This window comes from Castanea sativa, chromosome 11, assembly GCF_040712315.1.
Source record: "Castanea sativa cultivar Marrone di Chiusa Pesio chromosome 11, ASM4071231v1".
Lineage (NCBI taxonomy): Eukaryota > Viridiplantae > Streptophyta > Magnoliopsida > Fagales > Fagaceae > Castanea > Castanea sativa.
In genome coordinates, this window is record NC_134023.1 from 14212933 (window position 1) to 14237282 (window position 24350).

Below are 24350 nucleotides of genomic sequence, written 5' to 3' on the forward strand. Positions count from 1 at the left end.
TGCAAAAAGAAAATAATGGACCTAAAGAGAGCACCGGTGTGGTGCCGGCCAAAAACCCTCCGAAGGTCAAGTTAGAATCTTGTGTCTTTTACCCTAGAGTGCTAGAGTAAAGAATATTATGCGTACCTTCATATCTAGGGTTTCTGAGGTATTTATATTGAGTGGAATTACTTTTTTTTTAGGATACAACTTCCTTCTCAAGTTCCTTTCCATATAGGAGTCTTCCCAAACGTGTGTCGCAAGAAGTCCAAGTATGCACGTTTGCGTGGGGATAAAGCAAAAACTCATTTGAAACATATCAAATGACATGCAACCCGGAATCTGCAATTAATTCATACATGACGGATACTCAGCAAAATCTAACCGTCATAGTCGTGTCACCTACGGTGTCGATCCGTCTTCATTATCTCCGTCCCTTCAAGTTTTATGGGAATACCTGTCTCCTATTTTTATCCCCTTCAGGTTCAAGTGGTGTTAATATGTAGTGTTACAAATTTTGTAATACAATACAACGTGGGTTTTGTTACCTGAAAATTTACATAGAATCCTCATGACTTTTCAGCGACATCCGCCGCAGTGTCGGAGCCAAGAATTTAGGTCAAGGGGGCCAAGAATTTAGGTCAAGGGGGGCAAGATTAAAAGACAAGATTGGAAGTAAAAAATTAATCAATATTAATAACAAAATAAGTAAACAACTATATGATAATGTAATTGTCATATAGAATCTAACATAAAATGTAAACTTTAATTTATTTTTTCACACCTAGCTTATTTTACTCAATTGCCCTCGACGATTTTTCATATTTTGAAACCGCTGCATAATTTCTTCACACTCAATAGTCTTGAATATATCTTTCTCAATATATGTGACTAAGCAATCATTCATCCACTGATCTCCTATTCGATTGCGTAATCGATTTTTAATTATGTTCATTGCTGAAAAAGCTCTTTCAACAGTAGCTATTGCAACTGGTAAGATCAATGCCAAAGTCACTAATGAGTAAACCAATGGATATGAAACATTCTTTTTCATTTCTACCATCTTTTCAAGCAAGGTCCAATTCCTTTAAGTGCTGAAAACTCTTTAGAGGACCGCATGTCATGGATGTATGTCTCAAGTTGGTTATCCAAGAAAGAAACTTGAACTGTTGAAAAATCACTTGGATAAAACTGAGCAAGCCGAATTAATTTCTCCTTGTTGAATGCTGAAAATAAGTTATCTGGGTTCAAACATGCAACACAAAGTAATAATTCAGAATTTTCAAAACGACTATTGAGTTCCTGAAGTTGCATATCTATAACAGTATAAAAAAGCTCCACTTGATAATGATGTGAATTTTTCATGTTTTGAGCTTTTCGTCGTGGCCAAGGTTGATAAAAATCATCCATATCAGGAACATCAATATTATTTTTTGCACAAAATACAGAAACCTCCTCTAGCAAAGAGTTCCACCCATCATCTCTCATGACCTGTAAACGTTGCTTTGAAATGTCAACCAACTTCATAGCTTTCACAATATCTTGAGCTTTTCGTTGTAATGCCTGTGACAACTCATTACTTATGCCAAGCACACCTTTCATCAAATGTAAATCAAACACGAATTCAAATGTTTGGAGTAAACCAATTAAGATATTTGCTTCTGCTCTCTGATCAGAATCTAAACCATCTTCTATAATAGTTTCAATCACATCAATTACATAAGAAAACATGTGAATAATATTAACAAGTACACCATAATGAGAACTCCAACGTGTATCTCCAGGTCTTTTTAGACTCATTTCTTGATTCAAGCCACGACCAGTTGAAATTTCATTATTTTTTAGTGCTTCTATAACTTCAGCATTACGTTTTTCACGAAGAATATCATGACGTTTGCATGATGCTCCAACAATATTGAATACCTTTGCAACCAAGTTAAAAAAGGTTGCAATCTGGATGTGATTTTTTGCTACTGCAACTAATGTTAGTTGAAGCTGATGTGCAAAGCAATGGACATAATAGGTAGAAGGATTATCTTTCAAAATAAGAGTTTTTAGTCCATTTAACTCACCTCGAATGTTGTTTGCCCCGTCGTAGCCTTGTCCCCGCAATCTACTAATGCTTAAGCTATGTTTATTAAATACCTCCTCAATTGCACTCTTTAGTGTCACTGCTGATGTATTATTAACATGTGTAATGCCTAAAAAGTGCTCATTCACATGTCCCAGTTTGTCCACATAGCGCAAAGCAATCGCCATTTGTTCTTTAGTAGACATATCACGTGATTCATTAACTATAATAGCAAATAATGAGTCTCCAATATCTTTAATAATAGCATTTATTGTCTCAACGGCTGCAACATTTGCTATTTCTTTTTGGATATCAGGAGAGGTCATTTGATGATTTTCAGGAGCATTTTCGAGGACTGCCTTATCAATTTCTTCATTGTGATTTGCAAGAAATCGTAATAATTCAAGAAAATTTCCTTGATTATTGGAGTCTTTAGATTCATCATGGCCACGAAATGCTAATCCTTGCCGTAGTAGAAAACAAATACAATCCACTGATGCATTCAAACGAGTTCGATATTCCCTTTTCTCGACATCCGATTGCTTGTTTATAACTGTTTGAATACTTTGTCTCTGGTTTAACAAAGCTTCACATTTTCTTTGAGCTATATTATGTGCACTGTTGTGGTCCCCAACGTGATTCTGTAATTTCTCCTTCTTTTTCCAATTTCTGAATCCTTCAGTAACAAATGAGTCTCCCCCTCCTTGATCACCAGTATCAGGTCGAAATAGATAACAAAATAGACAATATGCAGCATCTTTCGTAATGCTATATTCCAACCAACTAGGATAGTCTTTGAACCACACTGGATTAAATCGACGCTTTGTTTTGCCAAATTGACTTTGTGGAAAATCATGATCAACTGGTTGACAAGGTTTATTTTGTAGATAATGCCTTCTAATTTGATCTCTTTCGTTAGGATGATAGTTACAAATTTTTATTCTTAAACCAGGATCCGTGGGAAGATTTGCAACATCCACTTCGATACGAGTTCGTTTAGGATTTGATCCGGACTCATTATTATGATAAAGATTCTCCATAATCTCAATTAACTACAAATATATATGTCATATCATTAAAATAAAGAAACAAAAATTACAATCTATGATTAAGAATAATCAAATGAGGAGATCATTATAAATACAAATAGTTTAAACATATAATTTGAATTATAAATTTATGGTTAAGAATAGTCAAATTAAGAGATCCATCTAAATATAAACAGTTTAAACATATAATTTGATTCTTAAAAAAAAAAATAAATAAATAAATCAAAGCAAAAGTATTAAGAGTATGCATACCTATAAATATTTGAATGTAACTTAAAAACCCAACTTGGATGCTTTTAAAAACTGCACAGCAACTCTGAGATCCAAAGAAAGAAATTAGATTGAAAAGAAATTTTTTCATTGTGATGGGAGGCGTGCCTTGTTTGCATTATATATACTTTTTTTTTTTTTCAAAATTCTACTGACTTCTAATCCGGGTAGGTGTAGCAAAGTTGTTATAGAGATCATTAGAATTGTACTACTTCTAGGGGTAGAAGTCTACTACTACTAGGAAAGCAGGAAATGTTTTATTAATTCTTTAAAAAAAAAAAAAAAAAAAAAAAAAAGAACTCAATTAAGTCCCGTTACTTTTTCTTTCTAGCTTTTTTTTTTTTTTTTTGGTAGGGGGGGGGGGGGGGAATGTTATTTCCTAGTAAAAAAAATTGAAATTTCAGGGGCCCCTGCCCCCCCTCGCCCCCCCCCCCTCCCTGCGCCCCTGGTGACGAACTGGAATCTGCAAGAACTGGGTTCGAGCATTATTGAAGGTCACCTGGGTCACTACCGTTTGCTGAAAATAAGTTGAAAGTGTCAATTATTATGAAATAAAAGCATGCATGACTGTAATTTCAATACTTTTCGGTCATCATGCTTACTAGTGCTCGGAGTGTGCGTCTAGAGCTTGTTGATATGAAAGGATCAGTCGGAAATATTTCTTCATAATTTCCGGAACTATCTGATTGACTTGGAGACCTGGTTGGGTGGAAGAATGTCTCTATGGAAACAGAGAGTCGTGGAAGCGATTGACTTGGAGACCTGGCTGGTGGGAAGATTTCGTCTATGGAACAAGAGAATCGTGGACATAACTCGTTAGATTCTGAACTAGACTCACTTTCAGTGTCAGAGCTGTAGGGTGGGAAGATTGATTCAATGGAAACTGACTCCACCAGTAATTGACTTCTTTTTCGTCTAACTCTATCTGTTACAAAATATGAAACGATAAATTACAGCTATACATTCAGATACTAAAAATTTTATTGTCTAATTCGGAAATTCTTTGAAACTTACTTGTATCAACTAGGCGCCTCGACATGATACCGAATAGGGAGATTGACAGAACTGAATTGGGAAAGAGAGAGAGAGAGAGAGAGAGAGAGAATCGCATATCAAAATGGTGCGTTGGTAATTTATAAGAAGTAGGGAAGTTTCAGCAAAGTTACTATAAAGTACTATCAAGCCGTGTTTCTTTCCGCGTGACTGACTAGACTGATGGCCAGGTTAATTTCTTGAAGAAATAATTGCATATCAAAATGGTGCGTTGGTAATTTATAAGAAGTAGAAGTTACTATAAAGTACTATCAAGCCGTGTTTCTTTCCGCGTGACTGACTAGACTGATGGCCAGGTTAATTTCTTGAAGAAATAATAAGAGGAAGTTTCCCTGTGCTCAACAGTTTTCTTACTAGCGACAAAGTGTGTTTGGTAGCTCTATCTTTGAGTCAAAAATGTGAATTTGGAGATCATTCACATCTTGCTGTAATTCAATTGCCATATTAGTTTAATATGGAGCTTAACTGGGTTTTGGTATATTTATAAGGATATATTAACAAATGTCTTAAATATATTTGTTTCAACGAGAAATTACCGTATTATTTACTGACTAAATAAATAAATAGAAGAAATTAAGTTCCACTGCCACACATTTAAAATAACAGGAGATTTTGAGATTGTGTCTGATTGAAGGAAGATCTCGGCGGCTCGATTTTCAAAATCTCTCAGGTTTGCTATTGCAATTAGATTTAGATTTAGAATTTCTTTAGCTATGATTGCACCGGCTTTTGTAATGATCGAATCTATTCTCAACCTTAGACAATGTTACGAAAGTATATTATTTTCACGTTCGTCAATTTCTCTAGGTTTTGCCGATGGATCGGCGATTAGGTTTTGGAAGTTTGTATTTTGTTATGTATTTCATGAGGGATTATGGAATAGTTGGATTGTTTTCAATAAGCTGTTAATGTTAATTTCCAATTTTGGCCTTGAGTTCTAAACCATGTAGCACTAGACTGTTCCTAATAAATAGAAAAGTTTTGCGTCTTATGTGTAGGAGGGGCAAATAAGACATTTCAGTTCAATATGCTATAGTTATTGGTAAACCTTTTGAAAGTTCAGGGGCACCTCTCCCCCAATAGAAGTCATGAAAGTAAACAATTTTACATGGAATTATCTGAATCAGTCCAATTTTGTGTTTGACTGGAGCTAAGGTTACTTGAAATGGCGTCAGTGTGTACACACGTGACCAAAAACAAGCCAGCCCAAACCATCTAGACAAACAATGTTACAATAAATTTCACAAATATTATATTCATCCTTAACAACTTGCAATACAAATATATACCAACAACAATTAACTTACAATTTCTAGTGTGGCTAAATTGTCCTTGTTGTCAAACGGGAAACAACTAAAACCATACTTATTTGAAGTTCTCTATGAGGAGAGAAAAATAATATCAACAACGTAAAATGAAACCAAGCCCTAATTTAAAGTAGAATATGCATCTCCATCACCTCATGAAGCATTGAGGACTTTATTTTTTGGGTACTAAGAAAATTTTTTATCCTTTCTAAATGGAAAATTATCCATTAGAGGAATTCATCATGAAGACCAGAAGATGTATAGTATAACCCTTCAAGTGTCTCCCTCTTTGTGGTTACTTTTGCTGATGGTTGGTACAAAATTACATTATGGAGCAAGAAGGCGTGTCATGCTCATATCCGCTCAGTTCATCTTTTTTCTCATCTTCCTTTTCTTCTTTCTTCTCTTCTGCAATGCTTAATATGCTTGCATGCCCTACTTTCTTCCTTAGTAACGTTACAAGTTTAACGGTATCGATCCGCTCGCCTTTTACCTCTATTTGGTCCCTGTGCCCTATTATAGCTGCTGATTGCACTCCTGCAAGTGTCACATGCACCAACAAATTAATTAACAGCTATAATAAATAGGTTCAAGTGGTGTTAATATGTAGTGTTACGAATTTTGTAATACAATACAACGTGGGTTTTGTTACCTGAAAGGCCAATTGCAATCCTCATGGCTTTTTTGAGACATTTGTCGCATTTTACATCAACTGCAATCTGCAATAACTTGGTTCGAGCATTATTGACGCCTTTGAAGAGCACCAGGATCGCTACCTTTTGCTGAAAATAAGTTAAAGTGTCAAATTATTATGAAATAAAAGCATGCATGACTGTAATTTCAATACTTTTCGGTCATCATGCTTACTGGTTCTCCGAATGTGCATCTAGAGCTTGTTGATATGAAATGATCAGTGGGAAATATTTCTTCATAATTTCCGGAACTATCTGATTGACTTGGAGACCTGGTTGGGTGGAAGAATGTCTCTATGGAAACAGAGAGTCGTGGAGGCGATTGACTTGGAGACCTGGCTGGTGGGAAGATTTCGTCTATGGAACAAGAGAGTCGTGGACATAACTCGTTAGATTCTGAACTAGACCCACTTTCAGTGTCAGAGCTGTAGGGTGGGAAGATTGATTCAATGGAAACTGACTCCACCAGTAATTGACTTCTTTTTCGTCTAACTGTTACAAAATATGAAACGGTAAATTACAACTATACATTCAGATACTAAAAATTTTATTGTCTAATTCGGAAATTCTTTGAAACTTACTTGTATCAACTAGGCGCCTCGACATGATACCGATTAGGGAGATTGACAGAACTGAATTGGGAAAGAGAGAGAGAGAGAGAATTGCATATCAAAATGGTGCGTTGGTATAATTTATAAGAAGTAGGGAAGTTTCAGCGAAGTTACTATAAAGTACTATCAAGCCGTGTTTCTTTCCGCGTGTCTGACTAGACTGATGGCCAGGTTAATTTCTTGAAGAAATAACTGCATATCAAAATGGTGCGTTGGTAATTTATATGACGTAGGGAAGTTTCAGCGAAGTTACTATAAAAAGTACTATCAAGTCGTGTTTCTTTCCGCGTGACTGACTAGACTGATGGCCAGGTTAATTTCTTGAAGAAATAATAAGAGGAAGTTTCCCTGTGCTCAACAGTTTTCTTACTAGCGACAAAGTGTGTTTGGTAGCTCTATCTTTGAGTCAAAAATGTGAATTTGGAGATCATTCACATCTTGCTGTAATTCAATTGCCATATTAGTTTAATATGGAGCTTAACTGGGTTTTGGTATATTTATAAGGATATATTAACAAATGTTTTAAATATATTTGTTTCAATGAGAAATTACCGTATTATTTACTGACTAAATAAATAAATAAATAGAAGAAATTAAGTTCCACTGCCACACGTTTAAAATAACAGGAGATTTTGAGATTGTCTGATTGAAGGACGATCTCGGCGGCTCGATTTTCAAAATCTCTCACGTTTGCTATTGCAATTAGATTTAGATTTAGAATTTCTTTAGCTATGATTGCACCGGCTTTTGTAATGATCGAATCTATTCTCAACCTTAGACAATGTTACGAAAGTATATTATTTTCACGTTTGTCAATTTCTCTAGGGTTTGCCGATGGATCGGCGATTAGGTTTTGGAAGTTTGTATTTTGTTATGTATTTCATGAGGGATTATGGAATAGTTGGATTGTTTTCAATAAGCCGTTATTACCAAATCAGAATTTCAAGATTCTTCGGTTTCTCTAGGGTTACTGTTATAGCAAGAATCCTAAAAAATTCATGTTTCTTTGGAATTGATTTGGCGGAACAGGGATTTTTTTTTTTTTTTGATTTTTTAGTAGGGTCTCTGATTTGGCAGAATAGAGAATTTTAAAATCCTTGATGGGTTAGCGAGGATTTTCTTGATTGCAGTAGGGTTTTTGATTTGGAATTGGATCTTCGTCCATGGAAGAAAGAGGTTGGTTTTTGTTTTTGGTTGCTTCAGTTTGTGGAATGCTTTATTCATTGGTTTCCTACTCCTATTATTTGTGGGTGTTTGTAGTATGGAGATTAAAGCTGCAAGAAGAGGGCCACAGGGAAAAGAAAGTTCTGTTTTTGATCGATTAGGAGCAGGACGCGGAGGACATTTAAACAACAGCAGCAACAAGATATGCAAATTTTGGCTTAGTGATAGATGCCTTAAAAACCCATGTAGGTTTGCCCATTCACCGTCCCAGGCAGACTCCTTACTACCCTCACTCCAGCAACGCTTTAATTTCAAATACTTGGCGAAGTGCTCCTAGGAATTCACAAAATGTTCAGGAGAAGGTTGTTAACCACAAGTTTTCCGAAAATGTTCCTGGGAAGTCTGAATCAGACTAGGAAGATATTTATAAGAAGTGGCCAGAGTTGGCGGAAAGCATTTCTGAGAGTTCTTCAGAATGTTCTGTTGTTGAAAATGATTCTAATCTGGAGAATGTGGTTGAAGAAAAGCCTCTGGATCATGTTCCTAAGAAAACCGCAGAAAGCGTTTGTGAGTTCTGGGTGCAAGGGACATGTGTCTATGGTGATCAGTGCCCTTACCTACACTCATGGTTTAGTGGGGATAAGTTCAAAAGGTTGGCAGAGCTTCAAGGGCACAACAAGGTACCTATTCGTGTTTGATAAACTTTATTCTTCCATTTCCATTAAGATTTTGGTGCAAAATTTTTTAATTTGGAATCTGATTTAATAATGAGACCTGAACTTAGTTTATGCCAAAGTTAAACTTGGCCTAATTACTTGTTTCATCATTTGAATACTAATATAGCCCATTCCTGATATCTAGATTTTAGAAATTTGATTTGTTCCTGAATAAGAGAATGGAGGATTTTATGCTTCGCTGCTAATTTTGCAATGGGATTCATAAATGACAATTGATAGAAGAGTGAGGACCAAAAGATAATGTTGGTTTATAGAAATTATATCCTAGACAGAGAAAGTTGTTTTTGAAAATTCATATTTGTGAGTTTTCTGATAACAGGCACTCAATGGAATTGCACTTCCTGAAAGATGCGACAAGCTTTGTTCAAGTAGCAGTGATGGAACAATTCGGCTTTGGGACTGCCATACTGGTCAATGTGCTAATGTGATTAACCTTGGTGGCGAAGTTGGATCTGTTTGTAGTGAAGGCCCATGGCTCTTTGTTGGCATGCCAAATGTTGTGAAGGTGAGCTTAAAACTGAGTAATGTTGTGAAATTTTTTTTACAGGCTTTGTCAGTTCAAGATGTGACCTTGATTTGGCATGTTGGTGATACTGCAGGTGTGAAATATTGAATCAGGGGATTCATATCCCGTGCAATACCTAAGGAATTGCACGGGGTGCAATAGCTTTAATATCAGCCATGGATTAAATCTAATGCTCAGAAAATTGACACGTCATATCTCTACGCTGGCAATCCGCGTGCTTCAATTTCTCTCCTATCTCTTCTCTTCTCACTTCAGCAGTTTAGCTTTCCCAAATTTGAATTTCAGAAAAAAAAAAAAAAAAAAAAAAAAAAAAAAAAAAAAACCTCCCTCTTGGTGATTGTAAATCCATGGCCGAATCTCCGTGGGCTTCAGCTTGTCCCACACCACCACCACCGGTGATGCTTCTTGGTCTAGTCTTCTCCTCTTTCAAGGTTTTCTCGTAGCTCTCTCTCTTCTCATTGCACCCACACCACTGCCATTAACGGTGCTTATTATTGGTGTCACCACCACTGGTGGCTACCGGGTCTCACCTCTCTCCCTCTCAAATTTATTTTCTCTCTTCTTCTTTTTTTTTTTTTTTTTTTTTTTCAGTTTTAATTATTTTGATGACTTGAGCTGTATGATTTTGTTTGGGTTTGAAAAATTGGGGTTTTGGGTATGGCTGAATGTGCTGTGATTGAATATCTGTTTGATGGTGAGCTTGTGTGTGTGTGTTGTGGTTATACCTTTGGTCTGGAATTTTGGGTTTCAAATGAATGGTGATTTTTGGGTTTCAAACGAACAGTGGTTGGATGGGTGTTTCCACTTTACAGACTTGTGCCTGTGGAAGTAGGAGGGTGAGAAGGAAAAGGATATTATTATTATTATTATTATCATTGTGTGTGTTGTGTTTTCAATGAGCTGAGTGTTTTCTTTTGCCCTTCATTATGCTATGGCTTCCTTATGTTTTATTGTATTTTTTAGCTGACTATTTTTGTTTGATAATATGTCGATCATCTTGATGTATGCGATTTTGTTCTTCGTTATTACGTTATGTGTGTTTTGGTAATTTGTTATGTAATTGTTTAGAATATAATTGTTTTAAGTTATGATGCTAGCTATAGAGGATTTTTTTTTTTTTAATAAATTATAGTTGTGTAATGTAGTTCTGTTTTTCACCATTGTTTACTACATTGAATGGGGATGTTATTTCAGCTGTTAAGAGAGTGGTTTTTTTTTTTCTTTGGATTTTGAACTATAAGGTTTTTGTTTTAATTGATTGATGAAATAAAACATTAGAGATTGAAATTCTGTAATTTATATTATACCTAGTTAGATGTCATTTTAATTGCAATAGATTAACAATTGCAGTTTGATAGTGATACTGGTTCTCATTGCCTTTTGTTTTAATTTGTATAGTTACGTGTTGGGCATTGAACTAATTTAGTTTCTTCATGAGAAAACATGTTATTCTTTTCTCTTGATGGTTGAAGAATTATGCTTAGAACCTTGAAGTTTAACTGATTACAGTCACAACTAATTGCTATGTAGTCATGCTTCTGTTTATTAAAAAAAATGTAGTTCTGCATCAATGTGGTAAGACTTTGTGGTAAATCAATATCTGATATCTGGTTTTAGGGGTTTATAAATCAGAGATTCTTGTAGTTCATATGCTATATTGTATGTGAATTGTGGTTTAAGCTTTAGTATCTCTTATGTGAATTCTGGTGTGCATGCCCTTTGAAGGATGTTGTGCTTATTGGTTTCATTTACTTTCACTCTTCCATGTAGCACTACCATTATCTTTTCTTTTTCTTTTTCTTTTTCTTTTGAGGTAAAGATAGATATATTATTGATATAGTTTGTATACAAAGAGGTATAGACCCTGGGGGTCAGTCAGGGGAAACAAAACGGTAAATGCGGCTAGAGCTAACTACAACAAAACTAAAACCAGTGCTGCCAACTAAAGCCAGTGCCGAGAGGGAAATCAGTGCAGAATAAGAAAACAGCGGCTTACACATTGCAGGTAGCAGCTATTCAGTGCAGAAATCCAGCAGCTATTTAGTGCAGAAAAACCAGTGCAGAGGAAAAAAACAGCAGTACCCCACTGCACGCAGCAGCAGGACCCGACACTGTGTATCAAGAATTTCATTGTGCAGCCACAAGGTTGTGGCATTCATGCAAGAAAAAAACAGCCCCGTCCAAAATGGCTTTGGGATGGGCTTGAATCTTCTCAAAATAGAACTTATTGCGTGCATTCCAAATCCCCCATGATACTGCTGCCCACTTCTCTAGCTCAGGTTTTGATAACCTTTTTGCCAATACTTGAAACAAGAAGAAGAAATCTGAAGGGCCAATTGAAAATTGCAAGTTTCAGATGGAATGTACGCATATAGTCAAGAAGCAAGAGACACCCCAAGTGTGGAACTAAATGATTGCGTGTGATTTTTTTTATTTTTTTTTTTTTACAATTGAGTAGGGTCATTACACAATTTTTTATTTACAATTAAGTAGGTGTATAAGATTGTTGAAGCATTTGATCTTGAAGCATGCGAAACATTTTTTTTGGTTATTACATGGGAATTAGGTAATATGATGGTAGAAAACAAATTGTCTATTGTATCATGTTATTATGGTCTTGTAATTAAAGAATATAATTTAGACAATTTAGTTCATTTTTCGGATCAAGCTTTTTTTTTTTTTTTTTTTTGGCGGTTTACTTCTATCTTGGATCCATTGATTTTAAAATATGCCAAACATCCTTGAAGACTCTTGTTATGTAATTCTTGTTTTCAAGAGAATATATTGAGCACAAAGTTGTAATTTGATAGAATAGAGCAATAATAGTATTTCCAAGAAATTTCATCATATAGATTGGCTTTTTGGTGAAGAACTGGAATGAGGCTGTGAATAATTTATATAATTTGTTTTTTTAAGTCATCCTCCAATTTTAATACTTGTTCCAAGCATATTCAAATGCAAAGAACTGTTGGTCTCTCCAACAAGAATGACTATTTAGACTAGATAAAAAGTTGGAATGCATTATGACCTAAAAAGCTAATAATAGAACTTCATCACAACATGCTATTTGCAAAACAAATTTGTTTACATTTCATCTATTCATCAACACAAACAAAAAAATACAACTTGCACAGCAATTCGATTATACAATGGCAAGTGGCAACAATGGAAGACAAAAAATGAATCTCCTGAATGATGCCATGGCCGAGACAAGTCCATTCAAAACTTCAATTTGTTTTGATTTTTTCATTACACAAGATGAATCTCCTGAATGAATTAAGCAATTTAAAGAATGGCTTGGCGCATTTCTCAACATGACGAATCTCCCTCAAGACTCCACAACATACAAATAAATTATCTTAACATCACTTCCAAGTTTCTAACATGTATTTTCACAAACATCTTTAGTGCATTTCCCAATTCAAACCACAATAGAAATATAGGGGATGAGAAAAAATTGATTCGTTGTGACAAATTTCAAACTGAGAAATTAGTATCAAACTAAGAATCATAGCTCTATTTCAGTAAAAGAAGCTAAAAGGAGTAAGAATGTATGATCTTAGGCAAATAAATCAAGAACAGAGAAAAAAAAGGGGAAATCATAGATTTGGTATCAACATTTTCTAAATGTAAAATCCAATAGATCCAAATCCAATGCTAAAACAGCTTAGGGCAGGCAGCAGACCGCTTAATGCAGTTAACAAATAAATAATTTTTCATTTTTGTGCTATTTTGAATACAAAATCATAACTTTTATGAGAATAATTTGTCTACTGTCTGCCTGAGATAAGTTCTCAACGATAACACACTAACTTGAAAATCCAATTTCCATACGCATAACATCACAGTTTTAGCATCGCATTAACATAAAAATCTAAAAAGAAAAGAAAAAAGAAGGCAGAATACAAAGAGATAAACTAAAACTCTATGAAGCATTTCAACAAACACTTTCAGCAACAATAACAGAGGACTCAAAAGGCCATAGCAACAACAATAATAAAGAAGCAAGGCAATAACAAATTTCACTCACTCAATAACTCACGCACAAAATGACTCATATCAAAACCCATTTTGACATCAACCGAAGTCTGTAAAGTGGAAACACCCATCCAACCACCGTTCATTTGAAACCCAAAAATCACCATTCATTTGAAACCAAAAAATCCAAACCAAAGCTATAACCACAACACACACACAAGCTCACCTCAAACAAATAGTCAATCATAGCACATTCAGCCATACCCAAAACCCCCATTTTTCAAACCCAAACAAAATCATACAGCTCTATTCATCAAAATAATTAAAACTGAAAAAAAAAAGAGAAAATATATTTGAGAGGGAGAGAGGGGAGAATCGGTAGCCATCAGTGGTGGTAACACCGGTAATAAGCACCGCCAATAGCAGTGGTATGGGTGCAATGAGAAGAGAGAGCTACGAGAAAACCTTGAAAGAAGAGAAGACTAGACCAGGAAGCATCACTGATGGTGGTGGTGTGGGATAAGCTGAAGCCCACAGAGATTCGGCCATGGATTTACAATCTTCAAGAGGAGTTTTTTTTTTTTTTTTTTTTTAATTCAAATTTGGGAAAGCTAAACTGCTGAAGTGAAAAGAGAAGAAATAGGAGAGAAATAGGAGGGGGTGTTTGGTTTGTATTTTCAAACAACAATTTTCAGTTTGTAAACAGCATTATACGTATTTACACACATTTTCTTGCTCACACGTTTTTTCATAAATGTTTTTAAATAACAATTTTCAGTTTTTAAACGCATATACCAAACGGACCCTGAAATACGCGGATTGCTAGTGTGGAGATATGACGTGTCAATTTTTTTAGCGTTAGATTTAATCCATGGATGATATTAAAGCTATAGCACGGGATATGAATCCGAGTTGTTGTGGTCTACAGTTTGCATTATATATGTTAATTATAATATTATATTCAGTGTTGATAATAGTGCCATTTGCTTTAGCAATAGAGACTAAGAGCAACCATACCTGCTCATGGATAGTCTTTTAAAATACAAAAAGTGCTAAATTTTGCACATTTTAACCCAAAACCCCCCACATCAGTCTTTGTGATAATGTCTAAATATATACAATGGTCTTGTAAATGAACAGTAACTATGTATATATACACGGTTACTGTTCACCGTGTAAATAATTTTTTTATTCTTTATTTCTCTCTCTCCTCACTCACTTTTTCTCATTTCCTTTCTCACCTCACTCTCACCGTTACTGTTCACAGTGTTAAAGAAATGAATATGTTATTTGAATAAATATATATAATAGACAAACTGATGTGGGTGTTTTGTAAAAATAGGTGTGTAAAATAAAAAAAGTAGGTTTTAGATATGCAAAATGGAAATTTTTTTGCACATACTGATGTAGATGCTCTAATAGTTGTTTTTATGTGCTGTGGATATGTGGTTTATAACTTTCACTATTGATGTTTTATTATTTTAATTTATATTTAGTCTTTAGTTTTGTATATTTGAGATTGATAATATTAACATTTGTTCTTATTTATTGAAGTACTGAATTCATCTTAATTTTTTTTGTTTATTATAAATAATTTTAGTATTTTTTTGAAGGGTAAATTTCACTAACATCCTTTGAGGTTTGGGCTGATACGGTCCATGAGATTTCAAAATTGTCCACTTTAGTCCCTAAGGACAATTTTATCCTAATGGAGTTAACTTCTGTTACTTATTTTTCTTTCTCCCTCTCATCCTTTTGTTTCTCTCATTCAACCTCTCCTCTCTTATCCGCCGTCCCTTCACATACTTCACCATTGGATCACGCATTTGTTTAGCCAAGTTAGGTCCTCCACACCACTCTCTACCGAGCCTAAGGCCATAGCGACGTTCTTGAAGGCGATGGTCTCCACGATGGTTGGCGATGGTCGGCAATGGTCTCCACAGAGCATGGGTCTACGGTGGTTTATGGTTTTGGTTTGTGGTTGTGGGCTTTGTAGTGATGGTGGTGAGGTGGTGGTGGTGGTTGTGGTCTCAAGTAGTGGATCCGTGGGTTGAGTTCGATTTACAGTAGGGGTGGTTATGGGTTCCGTTAGAGTGGTGGGTTTTCTACAAGTTTTTTGGATTTAAGTTTAGTTGAAGGATTTGGGTTTTGTTGTGTGGATTTGGCTTAGTTTTGTGGCCAATGGTGTTTGTGGGTTGAGACATGGTGGTGCCATGGTGGGTTTGTTGGGTTTTTTTGGATTTGGGTTTTGTTGCTGAGGTGGTGGTTGTGGTTGGCTGAGGTGGTGGTTATGGCCAATCTAAGGTTAGATAATGGGTAGGTTTGTAGTGGGGGTGGTTGTGAGTTGAGATATGGTTGTGGGATGTTTCTTGCTATCGAAAGGTTTGCTGAAAGATCTTGAAGGGATGATGAGCAGATTTTGGTGGGATCAAAAGATGCAAGAAAGGAAAGTACACTGGTTGAGTTGGTCTAAATTTTGTATGCCCAAGTCGATGGGAGGAATTAGGTTTCCGGAGCTTCATTCCTTCAACTTAGCCATGTTAGCCAAACAAGGATGGAGGCTTATGAAAAATACACACTCCTTGTTCTATCGAGTCTACAAATCAAAGTACTTTTCCAATATATCTTTCTCAGATGCTCCTTCACCAAATTCAAGGAGTTTTGCATGGAAAAGTACAGTGGCAGCCAGATCTGTCTTGGATAGTGGTTTGAGATGGCAAGTAGGAATCAGAAATAAAATTCGAATTTAGCAAAGACCGATGGCTTCCAACTCCACCATCATTCAAGGTGGTAACCCCATGCTCCATAATGTCAACAATGGCCACAATAGATAACCTCATTGATCCAATTACAAGATCATAGCGTGTATCCATGATTGATCATGTATTCCTCCCACATGAAGCTGAAGTTATTAAATCCATCCCTTTGAGCAATAGAGCGGTGCAAGACATCCAAACTTGGGCATACACAAATACGGGTGAATATTCGGTAAAAAGTGCATACAAGATGATACAAACTCAACAACTAAGATCTTCTCATGGCCAATCATCCAATTACTCACAGTGCAATAAAATTTGGAAAGCGATTTGGGTCGCCAAGGTATGTAATAAAATCAAAACTTTCATTTGGAGAACTTGTAGAAATATACTGCCTACAAAAGCAAATCTATAGATTTTTGTTTGATGCTGGATGTGAATGTTGTGAGGATAGGCTGGAGTCAATAGACCATATCCTGCTAAGCTGTACATATTCTGATATGGTTTGGAAGTCCACATGCTTAAGGGGGACCATGTCTCATTGCACAAATCTTTTATTTGTGGATGTGGCTGACCAAATTATGCAAAGGAAAAATGACCCAGAGATTGCAATATTTTTCACAACCAACTGGATAATTTGGAATAAGTGGAATGAGGCTCACTATGGTACTCCACATCCTGACCCCACTTTTCTAGCCAGGTCTGCTGCATCCCATGCTATAGAATATTTGGAAGCTAATTATGGAAGCTTGTCTTGAGTTTGTAAGATAGACTTGTTTTTCTTTGGCTTTCCTTGGTGTAACCTTGCATATAGCTGCTGTTTTTGATAGGTGTTGGGAAAGCTCTATAGCTAGTGCAGTTTTCTTTGGCTCTCCTTGATGCTGCCTTGTTCTTGTATAAATTTATTCTTTCATTGAATAATATTCTACCGTTTATTCTCAAAAAAACTATTCCCTCGTGTGTAATTGTGTACGTCTTTTAGTCCTTTGTCCTACACCCAACAACATAACAAGAAGGAATCCTTAGATTGGTTTCAAGATAAGGTTTCTAATAAAAAAAGTCATAAATCCCGTATGATTCACTAGAAGAACTCCTTATTTCTTTAGAGTTTCTCTCCAACACATTTGTCTAGGGGTATGTACTTTCTCCGATTACTTCTAGTTGCAGGCTTGTAGCCTCCTGGACTTGGGTTTCCTAGTGTGTCCCACCCAAGGTAGTCGACACCGTACCAGTACCGGCCGTACTGGCTGGTATGTACCATACCAATACGTATACTGGTATCGAAATACCAATGTTTCGTACTAATTTAAATACCAGTCGTACTGATCATACCAGCCAATTTCGGGCAATACCGACCGGTACCGGGCGTACCAGCTACTACAGAAAAAATCCTTTTTTATTTTAAAGTTTTGTATTATTTTGATTTTTTGTAAGGGTATAATGGTAACTTATTTTTATTAATTTATTAGTATTATTTGTTTTCTTAGTATGCAATGAACAATTAAGCTTTCTATTTTTTATAGTGTTTTTTTTTCTTTTAATTGATGCTAAAGTCTAAAACTATGAATAATTTGTTCTAAATTGAGTAATATTTTATGGTAAAATTTTATATTTATTATAATGCACACACACACACATATATATTTATAAATATAAAAAAATAACAGTAAACTCAAAACGGTATACCGGTACACCATCTGGTACGAGATTGACTCTCTTGGTCTCACCTATGTATGCACATCACTGCAAGCGTTACATTACAACTGCAATTGAAGTGGGGAAGGTAAAAGATTGCCACCACAATCTTTTCAAATTTCATTACTTTCATTTATTTATAACAAAATTTTAATACTCTTCTAATACAAGTCCACAACCCATAAATTTTTTTATCATTTTTATTTATAATTAAAACCCAATTTCGTTCCATAAAAGATAAAAACCCAGTTTCATTTCTATAAAAAAAAATAATATAAAAAAACCAATTTCATTTATTGTAACATACTAGCATTTGCATCCACATTTACATATGCACTGAGCGCACACGATAAAAGAAGAAGATGAAATTAAGATAGTGGCAATGTGCGGTGCCCAAACCCAATAAAGGCTTGACTGATGACATTGATCCCATATGATATCATCACAGATAATCATGATTAATTTTTTAAAAATTATTATAAAAAAATTCTATAAGAAATACTTATTCAAAACAATGATAAAAATGATATACAAATTAAGAAGTCATAAAAACGAATAATTACTGTCAAAGTATTGTTTTTTACTTTCTATTTTTTTATAAAAAAAAATAAATAAATTGAAGTTGCTCCATCTTTTGCTCAATGAGGCCTTTAGAAATGTTGATCTTGTGTATCCCCCTCCTCTGAAATGCAACAAATAACGTAATTATCCTGTATAACAACAAAAATAGGTAGTTTACTCTTTAGGAATACTTTAAAATTAAAACCATACTATGATTAATTACAAAGGAAATAAAAAAGACAGTAAATACAAAAATATATATAACAATTGTCTCAAATCAATAACAAAGAAGGTAACTTATAAATATTTATTAAAAAAAAAAAGAATTAAAAGAACATTTCACTAAATTTGGACAATATGAAACATTAAGCAAGCAAACATTACTTCCTCAAAAAAAAAAAAAAAAAGCAAGCAAACATTAAAACCAAATGTGGGTCACCATATTTAAAATGGGAGAGCATAACATTTAATTAAAGTCGGACCCATATAATCAATTATGCATAGATGATAGAACCCATCAACACCCCCAAATTCCCAGATTAAGTTAAATCTCACTCTCATCTATTAAAGAATTATAGTTTCTCAATAAATAAATAATCTATTAAAGAATTATAAAAAAATATATATGCAACATTAAGCAAGCATCATTAAAAGCCAAAACTGGGTCACCATTATTGCACACCAAATAAAATGGGTGCTAATCACACTTAGAGTAAAAAAAAAAAAAGTAATATTGATTATCAAAAAAATAACAAGTGAAACCATGGAGTTTCAAACAAACATTAATTAAATCCCCAAAATTCAAAACTAACCACTCGACAAAACTGGCCAAATCCTCAACTGGTACGGTAACATAAATTCAGTGTTTGAAATCTAAGTTACAAATCAATAAATTAAGGAAAACCCATTTTAGTATATGAGACAAAAATCAAAATCATGTCCTAAATTTATTAACTTGGAGACAGATACAATCCCCACATAGAGAGAGATTTCAAAGAAAAAATTTCAGGAGACAGAGCATCATGGGTATTAAATAAAATCAAGAAAATCAAGAAACAGAGCAATACGGGCATTTCATAAAATCAAGAAACAGAGCATTATTATGGGTATTAAATAAAATCAAGAGTCTTACATGATTAGGCGTGTTTCCATAAACTCCGTCGAATTCATGCATGGTCCACCTTCCCATGCCATCAGGGGGCAGAGGGAGGGGGGGTTGAGGGGGGCAGCTGCCCCCGACCTCAAAAATTCTCTATGTATTAGTAGTAAACTATTAATAAACATAGTAAAAGAATATTTGCCCCCTAGCAAAAACAACTTTTTAGTTTTTACTAGATATGTATAGCTAACTTGTTAACAAGAAGACAATTTTACATTCACAAATCACTGAAGGAACACTTTTATTAAATAATGGGTCCCACCTACCAGTACATTGGTTTTGCACACAACTTTGCTGAATAGGACTAGGAGAAAAAATATAGTGATACCAAACTGTAGCATCTCACCAGTCCGCCTCTTATTTACAATTTTTTTCTCTTGTTATCAACCACTTTTAGTCTCACCTTGAGTTTTTGCTGATTTTTAAAAAATAAATAAATAAATAAAAACCTGAGTTTTTGCTATAAACTCAAATGTCTACTTAACATTTTAGATGCATTCATGGCATTGAGGAACATATACAACTTCATAGTAATATGTCCAGGTCAAATTCTAAACGAGCTCATATTGAAGTAGATTTTGCAATTGAGTAAATTTAATTAGAAATGAAAAAAAAAAAGAATTAAAGTAAAATTTTATATTAGATTATGTATGACAATGACTTTGGCATATAGTAGTTTATTTATTTTGTTATTAGTATCAATTAGTATTTCTTAAATTAATTTTACCTTCAATATTGTCTTTTAATCTTGCCCCTCCTAACTTGAAATCTTGGCTCTGCCATTGCATGCCATTAAAGCCATTCTTGGCAATAGAAGTGAAACTTCATTTAGACCTATATTGTATTAGGTTAAGAGAAAACTCTTCATCCTTTTGACATCTCCAAGCTCCGCAATGTGTTGATTTCTCAATTTGCTTCCCTTTTTGATTCCTCCTCTTCAGTTTTGGGTAAAAATACAGACGCACCATGTGGGTTTCTTGAAAGACTTTAATCCATGCGTTAGGATCCCCATAAACATCACATTCAATGACATAGTTCATTGCATCCTCAAACATTGGCTTTCCACTGACCCTGTTGAGAAGATAGTCGAGAACTATTTGTACATCTGTGGGACTAAAAACAACAATCAGGTGGCAAGTCGTACATGGCTAATAGATTATGCACAGATATGATTAGAATCTTGGTGGTCTATTAAAGAAAAGTTTTCAAAGGGTTTTGATGGTGTTGAAAATCGTCAATAAGTCACACGTTTCTCACATGCTCCAGATGAAGAATCTGCACAACACAAAAGTTGAAGACCTTAAGAGGAGTACCGGTGTGGTACCGGCCAAATGCCCTCCGATGGTCAAGTTAGAGAAATCTCTTGTTCACAACTCTAGAATGCCAGAGTTGGGAGGAATTATACGTACCTTGATTTATGAGGGTTTTGGGTATTTATAGTAGTAGGGTTGACATCCGTGCCTTGGCCAAGAAGTTCTTTCCTTCTAGGAGTGAACCTCTTGAATTTCGCATATCTCCTAAAGTTCTTTTCCTTATAGGAGTCTTCTTGATTAGGGCTAAGTGTGTGGCGCAAGAACTCTCATTATACACATATGCGTGGAGACCAAGTAAGGCCATTGATGGAGGTTCGCTCACATTATTCAGCTTACTGTCGTCAGCTTACACTCTTCAGCTTACTGTCGTTAGCTTACTATCTTCAGCTTACTGTGCAAACATCTAGCCATTAGGTATGGAGTGGAGCTGTAGACTTTACAACAAGATCGTCTCTCGTGAGTGAAGCTGACGACCTTGTTATGTCCGTCTCCTTTTGTCTCGTCATGGGTTAATTACAAAATTATCCTTATCAGCTGCCCCTTACTCCATAGCCTCATCAGCTTTGGCTGATGGGTTGTGGAGTACTCATCATTAGGAAGGTCATTCATGTGTGATACCTCGAGCCGCCTTCATTAAATGCTTGGACATGCAGCACGAGTTGACTAGCTCTGTTTCTGGATGAGCGTATCGCCTTGTCTTTCGTGCCCTCTTTGCCTATATATATTTCACATCCCTTCTCATTTCCAACTTTTCATTCTTTGCTATTTTTGAGAGAGAGATACCGTCGCTTTCTGAATTCCTTTCGTCCGTCAGCCTCTTGGCCTTGTCATCTTTGTTGCTGTCAACTTCTCAAGACCGTCCCTTTTTCCAAGAAATCGTCCATCTGTAAGTTCTCTTTTCTTATAATCTACCTTTTGTTTTTAATTATTTGTTAGCTAGTAGACTCTATAGTGAGGTCGTCGACTTAGGTTCTTAGAATGAATCTGTCGCTTGTAGGTATTTAGATGTCTAGAGAGGCGATGAGTGAACAATCGTCAATCTATGAGGGGGCGGGTTACGACGAGGTCATCCAATCAGGTCATGAGCCTGAGGAGGGCTTTTCCTGGTCGTTAAATAGGGAAACGTCAGCCCATTCTTCTGACGAGGAAGTGGAGAGTTGTAGAGAAGATGAGGTGAGTGAGGGCGAAGACGAGGATGCCGAGAGGGAGGAGGAAATAATAAGTGATGGAGACAAAAAGTCAAGTGAAGAGGGAGAGAGAACGGGTGATAGGGGTGAAGGTGACAGTGGAGAGGAAGTCTTAAAAAGCACCTTGGGAGTCCTGGGGGATGACCGTCCTTTCATTCTACCCAAGAAATGGACCGTTAATGAATTCTTGCCGACGATGTTGGTCAATGTCTTCAAAAACTTACGTGCCCGTTATAAAATTCCAAACAATATCCCAATCCGTCTCCTTGAGGAGGGCGAGAAATGTTATTTAGGGCAAACCACGGATGTTGGCATGTATGACGCCATGTTCGTGGCAGGATTGAGGCTACCACTAACTGCACTTCATCGTCAGCTGGCTAATTTTTTGAGTTTACCTGTCAACTAGATTGCCCCTAATGCTTGGCGGTTATTTATTGGGGTTGAGATCTTATAAGGTCGTCTAAGTGGCAGGAATCGTCAATTAACCCTCGACGAGATCTTTTGGTGCTACCGACCCTAGCATATTTCCTCGTCCCAAGGGATATACCATTTTGCAGTAAAGAAGAAAGAGCTGAAGTTGGTGTTGGATATGCCTGATTCAAATAGGAATTGGAAGGGCAGGTACTTTTTCATCGAGGGGATGAACTAGGTGTGTTGTCAGGAAAAGTGGAAGTCGATGCCCCACGGTTTTGACAATACTTGGGCTTTCGTCAGGGACTCAGGTTGATCCCGTCTGCTTGTTTACTTAATTCACTTATTCCAAACTTCTAACACCGTCTACTTTTCTTTTCAGCTAGCGTTCGTCCATATATCACTACGGAACAAGAGGACTTTATTCATCGAGTTACAGCAATCTCGTTGGATGAACGGAAGTGTCGAGACCTAATCACACTCGACGCTATACATTTATACTGTGGAGGTCTAGAGTCGACGTAGGAAGCTTGTAAGTTAAACGCCTACTCCCGTCGACGTACGCATTCCTTAATTTCTCCAGTCTCTTTTTTTTTCGTCATCTTCTCCTATTTTGATTCCAGCTTCTCGTCTTTTGCAGAAATAAAGGCAGCTGCTGCCAAGAGGAAGGAAGAGGAAAAGAAAACAAAGGGGGAGGGGACGTCTTTGTCAGCCCCTAAGGTCGTCGAGAAAACGGCTACCAAGAGGAAGGTTGTAGGAAAGGTGATCGTCCTCCTAAGGAGGCTGCTATCACTCCTGGGGACAAACAGCCTAAAAGGTTGTCACCCCTTAAGCCAAACCATGGGGCAAGCAAGGGGTTAATGACGTCATCAGGTCCTGTCAGTCAGGGTGATCGCCGTCTTCTTACCCACAAGGATTACGCCCTCGAGATGATGGAGTCCATCCTCAAAAGCGAAGAGATAGACCCTTGTGCTGAGCAAGAGACGAAGGAGCTGGGGGCGTCAAGCCTTTTTGACCTTGCTCAGGTGCGTTTCTTTCTTTTATTTCAATCACTAAATGGGATTCAATAAACTGACATCGTTTTTTATCATATAGGCCATGGTTTGTATGAAAGCTTTGCAAGATAGGGGCATCGCTAAAGAGGGAGTGATTACCCGTCTGCATACGCATATCAAGAATCTGACCGATGGGCAGAGCAATACAAGGAGGCTTCTCGTCTTCTTGGTAAGGAGGTGAAGGCACTGAAAGAACAGTTGGCGGAGGAGGGTCGTCAGAGGAAATTGGAACAGGAAGCCAAACTGACAGCGGAAAAGGAATTGAAGGCCCTTTCAAGCTAGGTGGAAACATCCAGGAACAACGCTGTGGCGGATTTCAAGGATTCCCAGCCCTCCATAGACGCTTCTGCTATCTACTATGGTGACGGGTTTGAGGACTTCCTAAAGCAGGTCAAGTCTGTCTACCCTGACTTAGATTTATCCAAAGTTACTTTGGATGAGCCTCTACCGTCAACCCTTGTGGGTGATACTATCTTTGAGGAAAGTGACGGTGCTACCAAGCTCGAGGCGGGCCCAAAGAATGATAGCATTGTCCTTGCCTAGCCTACCGTGGACCAGCCTGCCATTCTGACTCTGTCAACCAATCCTCATGTTGAAGACCCTAATGCTGAAGATCCTTTTACTCCAATGGTCTAGGCTCTTCCCTCAAAGGGTGATGAAAAGCCTCAAGACCCCCCGGCTTCATGAACCTAAGCTTTTTCTTTCTTTTTTGTAAATGTAGACTAATTTCAAAGTGTTTGATGCCCGTTGGCTTTTTGGGCTTTTGCTTGTAAAAA

At 36.3% G+C, this 24350-nt stretch overlaps 2 protein-coding genes, 1 long non-coding RNA gene and 1 pseudogene across 4 annotated transcripts; 1 reads left to right on the forward strand and 3 right to left on the reverse strand.

Annotated features, from left to right (window-relative positions):
• Positions 1–1035: 1035 nt before the first annotated feature.
• LOC142616115 (uncharacterized) lies at positions 1036–3090 on the reverse strand. Its single transcript, XM_075789001.1, has one exon. It carries the CDS (start codon positions 3088–3090, stop codon positions 1036–1038), a length of 2055 nt encoding a protein of 684 aa, XP_075645116.1.
• Positions 3091–3885: 795 nt separating this feature from the next.
• Positions 3886–4489, reverse strand: LOC142617710 (uncharacterized). Of its 2 annotated transcripts, none has more exons than XR_012841025.1 (3): positions 4384–4489; positions 4132–4294; positions 3886–4068 (listed from the first exon to the last, which is right to left on the reverse strand). It is a non-coding gene; the product is annotated as an uncharacterized LOC142617710 (long non-coding RNA). The 2 variants fall into 2 exon arrangements; XR_012841024.1 differs by having other exon boundaries at positions 3893–4068; positions 4132–4288; positions 4384–4467.
• Positions 4490–5639: 1150 nt separating this feature from the next.
• LOC142617635 (uncharacterized) lies at positions 5640–7133 on the reverse strand. Its single transcript, XM_075790579.1, has 5 exons — positions 7003–7133; positions 6757–6913; positions 6597–6693; positions 6382–6511; positions 5640–6266 (listed from the first exon to the last, which is right to left on the reverse strand). The coding sequence occupies exons 1-5, from the start codon at positions 7025–7027 to the stop codon at positions 6052–6054; spliced, it is 624 nt and encodes a 207-aa protein (XP_075646694.1). The 5' UTR covers positions 7028–7133; the 3' UTR covers positions 5640–6051.
• A 167-nt stretch (positions 7134–7300) lies between these two features.
• On the forward strand, positions 7301–12118 carry LOC142614962 (zinc finger CCCH domain-containing protein 48-like; annotated as a pseudogene).
• Positions 12119–24350: the final 12232 nt, after the last annotated feature.